At 36.6% G+C, this 10536-nt stretch overlaps 1 protein-coding gene across 1 annotated transcript in view; it reads left to right on the top strand.

Annotated features, from left to right (window-relative positions):
* wdr27 (WD repeat domain 27) overlaps positions 1 to 10536 on the top strand; it is a 61341-nt gene that overhangs the window by 20554 nt on the left and 30251 nt on the right. The window contains 3 exon segments of the mRNA XM_015381985.1: positions 36 to 157; positions 6768 to 6865; positions 9759 to 9861. Of these exon segments, the coding sequence (XP_015237471.1) occupies positions 36 to 157; positions 6768 to 6865; positions 9759 to 9861 (323 nt within the window).

The raw sequence follows: 10536 nt of genomic DNA, 5'->3' as shown, positions 1-10536 counted from the left end.
GTTGAGCATATCTTTTCTTAACATTTTTTTTTCAGATATTGTTTTAGTGTGTTGTTCAGATCGGTCCATTCAAGTTCTGGACATGAACAAAGGTGCCGTTGGTTCTGTGCTGCCTGACTCCCACAGCAGAGCTATCCACAGTATCACACAAAATAAGGTGAGACATTTTAAACTTAGATGAATAACTTCGCAATTCGAAGTAACCACTAAATTATGTCCTCGGTAGAATATAACTGTACAAATATCATGTCCAGCAAACAACATTTGTCTCAGCTCTTCTTCTGAATAACATATTGTAGCCTCAAATGAAAGTTTTGCTGTCATAGGAAAGTTTAGATATTTGCTCACTTCTTTTGCTTTTTGATTAATGTAACCATCACTGAAACTTTGGCCACAGTTCCAGTAGGTTTGGCTCAGAAATAGTCCCGCACATCAGCAAAAGAGTACTGTACCTGTAGTAAAAGTGAATGGTGAGAGAATCGTGCCCTGGGCTTACTTTTTTTTAAACTTGTACTTAGATTGTCGCCAACGTGGATGAAATGATAAATATTTTTTATATACTCCCCAGCTAAAAATCTGAACATCATGATGTAAATTGTCTTTTGGGATCTAAATAGGTAACAGCATATGTCTAAATCAGCTAAAGAAAGGTATTTTTTAAGTTTTTGAACAACTGTATCAAACTCGAGAACTAAATTTGATTCTAAATTTGTAGAACGGTTTGAACAAGTTTTTGGGAAAAGAAGCATCCCCACATTTTGATGCAGATAGTAGCTGCTAGATCCCTACTGAAGATGACTGAATGCAGAAACTAAATAAGATCGCTTTGAACCATCTTGTCTATGAATTGTGCTATTAAAAAAAAAAATAATTTTTGTCTTGAATTAAACAGCTTGGTTTATGTATAAGGGTGTGCACACTTATGCTCCTGGGTTTGTGTCCCAGTTCTACATTTTTCTTTCCTTCTAACAGATTTATTCATTTTTCAGTTGAATGCTACTGGATAAACACCACATTGAATGTGGAATAAGTTTTGACATTACTCATCACAGTTTAACTATAAACTTCTTAGAGGCCTGTCTGTAAAACCATCAGGAAAAAAAAATGTATCTTCAGCTTTAATGAAATTTGTGTTAACATGCATATAAAGAACCGCATCTATGCTACTTGTTTTTTCACTAAGTTTTTACAGGGTATTTAAGAGAGGTTTTCTAATTTGCAGTATCATTAAATCTCATAGAAAACTTAAATCCTTTTAAGCGGATAGAGGCAGAGACATTTCATCACTTCATCCGCAGACCAAATTACTTGGGGACCAAACCCACAGAGCACGGAATTTGCTTGATTTGGCATCTATAAGCACTGTGAGCCCTATCTTCCATCTTACTCTTGAAGGGTCTGTTATTTGGCATATGTCACAGAATTACATAAGTCATCAACAGCTCCTTTTTTTACATGCGAGTTACGTAAGGTACAGATCGTCTTTAAGGAAATAAAAGTGTCAGTTTGCGGTATGACTGTGAAAGGTCATCATCACACATTTTTGTGGTTTTAATGACAGCCAGACAGGATGCAAAATCATTAGTCGAATTCATCTTGAATGTAAGTTACAGCTGTATCAGGATTAAAACTGTCATCTGTGATGGCAGGAGGAGAGTCCAGCTGGGGTTGATGGCCTTGGAGAAACACTTTTCCATGAGGCTGTTCCATGATGTGGGCTTATTCATACATGACTGCCTTAGACTAATGTGGACAAAGTTTGCTGGCATTTGACAAGCACACTTTGTGCAAATCCATTAGCTTTTTGCTGTATCTGCATTCATTTTTCAAGATTTCTTTATTTGTCACCGAGCCTAGAGTGGCACTCCAGTAGGGCGAAATTGCAGTTTCGGTACAGCCCATCCAAGAAAAGACAAAACACACAGACAATATACAGACATGGGGGGACGTGGTGTCCAAGGCCTTGCTGCCATAAGAGTTGCTGCCCTTATAGTAAGAAAAACCAAAGAAAGGGATTACAATAGGTCAGAGGAGGGATGAATGGTCGAAGGATGAGAGGTGCATGTATCATCTGAGCATCAGTGTACGTGCAAAGTAAGTCCATGAAGCACTGTTCCCAGGGTCAATGTCCTTGACAGATGTAACAGTTCGTCAGCCTACAGTACAAACAATGCAACTTCACAGATCTCTTCAGAGGAGGGAGGGGGCAGAGCCTCATAAATACAGTTATAATGTTAACAAATAAAAATCCGGACAGACGGCCATTCTTTTTCATGCAGCCTCTGTGAGTCAATTTTTAATTGATCCATCTTTTGCTTGAATCCGTATTTCAGGATATCTCTGCCAGCTTTACACATCTAAGGCTGCACTGGAAAAAAACAATCTAGATAAGTCATTTTTTCTCTAAATAAGTGCATTTGTTCTCGGATTAAGGAAGCAAAAGAGACATTTTGCCAATGGAACAAGACAATTTGCATTTAAAATAAGAAAACACAATTGCATTGTCTTATTTAAAGTGCATTTTATCTAAATACCTTATTTTAAGAGTAAAAATACTCATTCCATTGGCGGATCATCTTATTTACCAACTCAAATTAAGGGTAAATACGCTTAATTTAAGACATTTTTACTTATTTCTAGATTGTTTTTCCAGTGTGACAGTGGTGTCCATTCTTCTTTTCAAGGTAGCACAAGCTCAGTCAGTCTTGCTGCAGATTTGTAGTTGGACTTTGACTGGGCTTTTCTAACATCTGAAAAGTCTTTATCTAAATTACATTGTATCTCTATGTGTATGTGCCAAAGCTTTCTCTACTGATGCTCCTTAAGAAGAGTGATGGGTCCATCAGTTCTGGCACCAACAGTTTAGTTCATTTAGTTTTAAATGCCCTTTGGTACTTGGAACTTAAAATTAGGAACAGGAAACTAATTTCAAACTTCTATTTCATAGTGTGACAGTTTATATGTAAATTGAATTTGGGCTTTCACTGTTTGTTTTTTGCAAATTCATACTTTGTAGTTTATTGTACAGTGTAGGGTGACCAGACATCCTCCTTTTCCTGGACATGTCCTACTTTTCATACCTAAAAAAATGTCCGGGGGGAATTTCAAAATCGTCTGGGATTTGGTCAACTACAGTGCAGCAGCAGGGCCGGCGGACTGGGGGAGGGAGCCAGCGGGGGACGGAGCGACCGAACCCGACCCAGTGACCGGGTAGCCGCGGCCCTGTGGCAGTCAGGGCAAAACTACCTTCACAGGGTCGGGTTCAATCGCTCCATACCCGGCTGGAATAGGTGTCTGTTTATCCAATGTGATTCTGCTAAGGTTCTTCCAACACCTACTTGTACAAATCTCAGCATAACAGTGGGGACTACTTGCTACTCCTGAACAGGATTGTTTCACAGAGGACTTTGCTTTCATAATTTTACTCAGGCAAATGGCTTTCTAGCTTTTTAAAATGGTAAAACCAGGGTACGCAGGAACTTGTCCCAGAACTTACTCTGGATTCCTACTTACTCTGCTTTATAAAATGGAGCTCTTTTTGTTCTCCATTTTATTCAGCTTAAACATCATATATGGGACACGCTGTTTAATTTTTTATTGATAAATATGTTCGATCTGGTACTGTCTGGTGTGCAGGTTGGTCATGATGCGGAGTGCTGGCGTAGCTTTGTGACAAAAACTGCAGCTCTGCTTTCTTCATATTAAGGATAAGCATCTGTGAATATATATATTTTTTTTACTTTTTCCCTTAGCAGGGCATTGCTTAGATTTGTGGGACAGGGAGACAAAAGTGAAAAATGTGGTCTGTCCTGCACAATATTGGACATCTGGTCACCCTATTTCTTGTTGCAACACAATGAGATATGTAAAGCCCAAAGTGGTACTTTTACCTCTTTCAAGCTCAGGATGTTATTTATAGTAACGTATATTGACAGTAGTATTCTAACAATTTCCTTCATGAAAGTATTGAAATAATGATCCATTCAAAGTTGTTATATAACTTGTATGTGACAGATGCCTGCATGTATTCAGTGAACCTTGATTGATGTTACTTCTGTGTGTTTTCCTCTGCACGCTTGACATTCAGCCCAGCCTGGTTTAGCTGCATATGCTCCTGTTATTGGCATGAATTAACTCATTCAGCTGCTATTGACTCTTGTACAGATGACTATATTCCTCTTGCCCAGATGTGCACGTTCTTTGTCATCACATCTTTTGTGTGCAACACTATAGAAAGCCTGCGGCGTGTTTTTTCAGCTTGGCTATTGCATCGAGGACTTCTCTTCCTAAGTGCCTGAGGGCCTTTGGATGGTTTGGGGTTAGTAGTTGTGGAGCAGAGGGATTGCCCCTGCCTGGACACTGCACACACACTAACATCAGATGTCCCTCCCCTCTTGCCTTGTCATCCCAGGGCAGTCCAGACGTTCAAAAACTGACGCTTGAGGAACAGGACGCTTTCCTCCTGAATTTTCCATTGCCTCCTCCTGTAAAATTCACCTGGAACTCATCAGAACTGAGGACTTCTTGGAAATTAGAACTGGAAATGCTGTCTCAAACTCCTGTTCTCACACTCTTAATGGAAATCTAAACAAAGAACACCCTCACAGCTGCATTCTCTCTCTCTCTTACTAAAACTATATCATCTGATAACTTGGTTTGGAAGTCATAAATTGAATTTTATGTTTAGACTTGAGGTGGAAACTGCATTTTTTGGGATCCCTTGAGTATGGGAAATTAAGCTGAAAATTAGTTTTATTCTAGGCACAGAAACTCAAAACCCCTCTTAGTTTTAAAACTACAATTATTTACATTCACACAGGATTTTTTTTTTTTTTTATGAAATAAGAGAGGTGATCTCAAAAGATAACCATGAGAAATTACATTTTCCCTTTGCTGGCTTTTCTTCACTGCCTGCCGGTTAATCTCAGAATAGAGTTTCAAATCCTACTCATTACTTGCAAATGTTACCCGGCTCCATCTAACATAAAATAGCTCATTATTCAATATCATTCACATGAACCTCACTTTACAAAGGTCCTATACTTTGAAATCATTCTCCCATCCTGTTTTTAATTTGACCGGATTTAAACAGTCGTGCTTCACAAGCAGTTATTTTGGCGATTGTTTAATGTTATGTAGGTTTAATGTTAATGTACAAATAAATATTTTACTTTAAAAAAAAAATGTTCCCATTCTAAATGATAAATAGTAATTTTTTTTCCAATGGCATTAATCTAGATTAACTGTTCCAAAATGTTTATGATGCTTCCAGCTAGACAAAAAATGGTTGTAAAGTAAAAATATTGCTGTAAACCTGAATCTGGCAAAGGTAGGAAAACTTTTTTGGCTTAAATATTAAGTTTCCCTTTTCTTTTTTTTTTTTTCTTTTTTTTATATGGAACATATAGCATGAAAAAATACCTGTACCCCATGAACCTTTTGACATTTTATGTCACAACCATGAACTAAGATGTATATTTTTCCACTTTAACATATGATATTAGACCAACACAACTACTAATAGTATTTCATAATAGTAAAATTGAAGGAAAATAATTGAGGGTTTTCAAATTTTTTTAAAGAAGTAATACAAAGATTGTCACAGGGCTGTAAAGAAAAGTATTTTCTCTCTTACAGATCTCTTCAGCTTTTATTTTTTTGTAAATTATTTGTCACCTTCAAATGTTTTACATAAGTAAATAGATCTTTATATCCAACAAAGATAACCTGAATAAATACAAAACACTGTTATTAAACCAAAGCTAATTAAATCACAAAAGCATTGTACAAACAAATGTACTGACATTTAACATTGTGAAGCTTCGAGACTCCAGGAAACCACAGGGAGAGCTAATATCCATAAAGGGAGAAGAAAGGGTGCAGGATGAACCTTCCAAGGAGTGTCTGGTTTTCCAAAAACAAATCACCAACTCATGAGAGATTACAAAGGAACCCAGACCAAAAAAAACATCTAATGCAGTTAAGTTCTGACTCGTTTCAGTTAACTTCAAGGTTCTTGAGTAAACAGTTAAGAGGCAGGGTAAAAATTTGTGAGAAAATATTCTGTGGACAAAGATGTCAAAAGTGAAACTTTCTGGGAAGCTTTCTATCCTGTTATATCTGAGATAAAACTATTAATGCATTTCAGTAAAGAGACCATACACAAATGATCAAATATGGTAGAGGTAGTGTCATGGTCTGGGTATGTTTTCCTCCTTCAGGACCTGGATGACTTTCTTTAAGTGTTGGAACCTTGAAAATTTTTACCTTCCAAAAAAAATTAATTAGGACCATAATTAAAGCATTCTGGGATTTAGCTGAATCTTCTGAGGTCTTTATTTTCTTCTTATACACTTCGTAGACACTTTTTCTCTTATGGCTTTCAGCCATCATCAAAGAATCACAATGAGAAAGGTGAGCTTCAATCACTGTCTGAAACTGTTGCTCACCACAAATATATGCCTGAAAGTGTGCATGCGCACAAAAAAATAGCTAACAGGACGAGCACGTTTGACGGCCTTACGTAAACATATCACCAGAGTAACTGACATTTAGGAGGGCCACTTATTTCGATGATCCACCCGGAAATAAACGTCATCTATACCTTTAATCAATGAAGTTATTATTTTAAAACAAGTTTTTGAATTTATTTTGGGTGTCTTTCACTTTTATACTATTTAATGTGAGTTTCAACGTTTCTTTCTTTTTTAAAAGGTAATTTATTGAAGCATCTGTTTTTTATTCATTTATTCTTATTTATTTTAAAGGGGTCCACATTCACCTCACAGGCTCCAGAGTCATACAACGTATTCCTCACCAGTGCAATTACAGATGGTGTGAAGATGTGGGACCTCCGTACAATGAGGTTTGTATCGATATGATATCCAAACAAAAAAACTCTTTATGAAAAGCAAAATGAACCAAAACCTTTTACAGTTTCTTATGTTTAGGCCTGTTGTTGCTTCAAGCTTTTCAAGAAAGAAACCCTGTCTAAAACATTAAATTAGTTGGACTGCAGCATCTAGAAGCATAAATCTTTCCATGAAATTTTAAACAAAGCTGATGGGGCTATTTAGAAGAGCTGTCAAACCTTTGTTAAATGTGTTGCTTATATGTTCAGTCAAGACGTTTGTTGGTGTTTTTTTTTTTTTCCAATTTGCTGTTCCTAAGTATAAAAATGACACATTGAAATTGCATAATCGTTTTTCTTACACAAATATTATTAACTTGATGCTTAAACTGGAAAGTGTTTAATTTCCAAAGTTCTCTGGCTGTGATTTACAGCTGTCCTTGTTAGACAGATCATTTTTTTAGACCTTTTTGGATCTTTCAATGTTCTTTTTGGCCTAATAGAAGACATTAATAAGTTTTGCATTCTTTCATGTCTTAGGCTGATTTCGTATCAAATTCCTTGTGTAAAAATCTACTGTCTGATAAAAATTTGCACCTCCTGTATAAGTAAACTCCCTAGTTTTGACAGCCGTGTTGTTAAGCATCTTACTGCAGGCCAAAATTATGATCATTATATAATATACCGAGTTTCATATGCTGACCTCTCAAACTGATAGAAAGCTACTTTTTTGATTATCACAACTAATAATAATTTGACCACATGGAGGCGGGTGTACAGTTTATAATTCCCACATGTCAAGTTGTTGCTTAAAATATAAAAAATAACAAAAAAAAAACAATCTGCCGTTCTAAACTTTGAAATTTATACCCACTTTCCCAATATTAATACTAAAAATAGGGATATAAATAATGTAAAGCAACACCTCTCAGCAAATGAATTACTTTTTATCATAAGATGTAAGGACTTACACAGGAACAAACTAAATGCTTACATTAAAATGGTCTTCTAAGTAGGAAAACATACTATTGAATAAAGTAAGGTTCTCATTATAAATAGGAAAATAACTACTGAATCAATATTCTAACTAAGCCCAAGTGTTTATCTCACCAAAAGTCTATATCCATGTCTGGCTGCTACTGCATGTATCAGATTTCTTAATGGCCATCGGTGAAAATGACCCACTCTTAGTCCAGCTTAATGACACAAACATATAAATGTCAAAACCATGACTTCACAAAATGCCTTTAAAGACCTGCATGCCATCCTTTATAGGATTCCCAGGTTCACCAGCTGTTGATGGTATTATGGTATTGTAAAGGCATTACATGCTGCTGCAGACCAAATTAAAAAGTCCACAAGTTCCACAAGGTACCATTCATAGTTGGACTTCTCCATGTTTCCTCCATTTAGACCTGAGTCATGCTAAACTCTTTGTGTTCAGTAACTTAAGATGTCTGCAGAATGTGAAGTTGCTGAGTTCTGTTCATCTTTTGTGCTCCACTATATATATTGTCCCTGGTTTTTAGATTAAGTTAGTGAAAACTGTTTTCCTATGTCAGCAGTCTTTGCACAGAGATAAGAAATTTCTTTATGTTAAATGTTAATATGATCTTTTTAAAGAGGATGTGTGAGAAAACATATAAATCCTCCCTTTTTAACCTGAATGGGTTTGTCAGACATCCATCCATTTTCTGTACTATACCTGCTTATCTTTACAGGGTTGCAGAGGAGCTGGTACCTATCTCTAGTGTTCATTGTGCAAAAAGCGAGTACACCCTAGATAGGCGGCCAGTCTATCACAGTGAAACCTAAATACACACAGAGCAGACAATATGCACATGCACTTATACATGTGGACGATTTAGAAATAACATTTAACCAGTTATGCTTTTGGACTTTGGGGGATAAGACAGTGTATATGGAGGGAACCTCCATTGCGGAGTGGAAAACATGCAAGCTTCATGGAAAAAAAAGGCTGCATTCCATGATTTCAGCCCAGGATCTTACAGCAAGGCAAAACTACCAAATGTGCCAAAATATGAGCATATATAGAATGCAAATCAGAAAATGCTCATGACAAAGTAATATTCTATATGTAAAGGGAATTTGTTTTGTGCAATCAGGTGTTACACATAGACAAGTTGACCGGTAAATAAATATACAACATCACACAAAATTGCAATTGGAATAAAGCAATAAAAAAAAAAAAAAACAGTATTCGATTAGGTTAAATGGTATACATTTAATGGGGATGGAGTTTTTGTGTTGTTTTGCCTCTTTTTTTTTATATACTAGTAGGAAACGTGTGTCTGTGGTGGACCCAGGCCTTGCTATTATGAGGCTAGCACCAGATGTGGTGAGATGTGCTGGTCCTAATGGATCACATTCTCCAGCCAGAGGGGAGGGTTTGAAAAAGTTTGTTCCTGTTCCCCTCTGTGATCTGGAAGCGTACATCTCCTGAAGAGACAGACGATCTGCAGCCAGTCTCACCACAGGATGAACCGAAGGATGGGGGAGTAGAAGTGCAATGTCATTGTCTTTGGAAGGCTGAAATTCTTCAGCTGTCATAAGAAGTACATTTAGTGTTGTGCCTTCTTGGTGAGGGAGGTGATGTTCAGCTCCAGCTTGTGGTAATGAGTTATGACGGTAACAGGTAATGATGGTTAGCAGGAAGCAAAAGGTGTCCATGGTGGTACCTGGACAGCCACACAGAACAATGGTTAAGGATGGGGTTGTGCTTATTCTAAAGTCCACGATCTTGACTGTTTTCAGAGCATTGAGCTCCAGGTTGTTGTGGCTACGCCAGGTCACCCAATGACTAGATCAACATATGTTAATTATTTAGACACTGGTTCACTTTTGCTTTTATTTAAGCTATGTATTAAATTGAACATCATTACCTCAGGTGTGTGCGGCGCTATGAGAACCATGTAAATCGCTGTCATCCATGCTCCTGTGCCATCTCACCCTGCGGCCGGTTCATCGCCTCTGGCTCTGAGGATAACTGCGTAAGTATATTGATAGATTTAACAAATTAGCTGTAAAAACCTTTAGAGATGATATTTTTTAAGATTTGCATAACTTTAATAAAAAAAAGATTTGGGCTTTTTACCTGTTTACTAGGTAATAAATCATTAAAGTTATATTCAGTTAGTTGGAATTTGTCTTTTGATGTTGCCTGTTTGTCGGATTAAAAATACCTATTGAGTCTAACCTTCGAGTGATGATCAAACAGAAAAGAAGTAAGAATTTAAATAAACCTTTTTTATTTGATCTGTATTCATGGTGAAATGCAAATGGCAGAATGTAGATACACACAAAGGTAAAAAAAATAAATAAAACACAAAAAATAATAATATAACACTGTACAGTAAGGACAAAGATAGATAAGGAGAAAAAAACTATACAGTTATTAGTCATTAAAAATAGCAAAACTTTTCAGTACCTCTGTATTTTGGCTTCCAAAGATTATCCAAAGCAGCATTGGCTAGTTTGCTTTTATCTGATTGCTCTTAGAGTTTTCTATATGCATAACAATAATGATTTAAACTGTGTAAGAAGATTCCAAAATCTGAAGAGAATAAGTGAGATAAACAACAATGTAAGAATAGCACAGTAGCACTGTTCCCTTGCAGTAAGAAGGTCCTTGGGTTAAACCAGCCTGACGCCTTTCTGTGTGGAGT

Source organism: Cyprinodon variegatus, unplaced genomic scaffold (assembly GCF_000732505.1).
Source record: "Cyprinodon variegatus isolate N-32 unplaced genomic scaffold, C_variegatus-1.0 Scaffold246, whole genome shotgun sequence".
NCBI classification, from domain to species: domain Eukaryota; kingdom Metazoa; phylum Chordata; class Actinopteri; order Cyprinodontiformes; family Cyprinodontidae; genus Cyprinodon; species Cyprinodon variegatus.
This window is presented reverse-complemented; position numbering and strand designations above follow the sequence as displayed.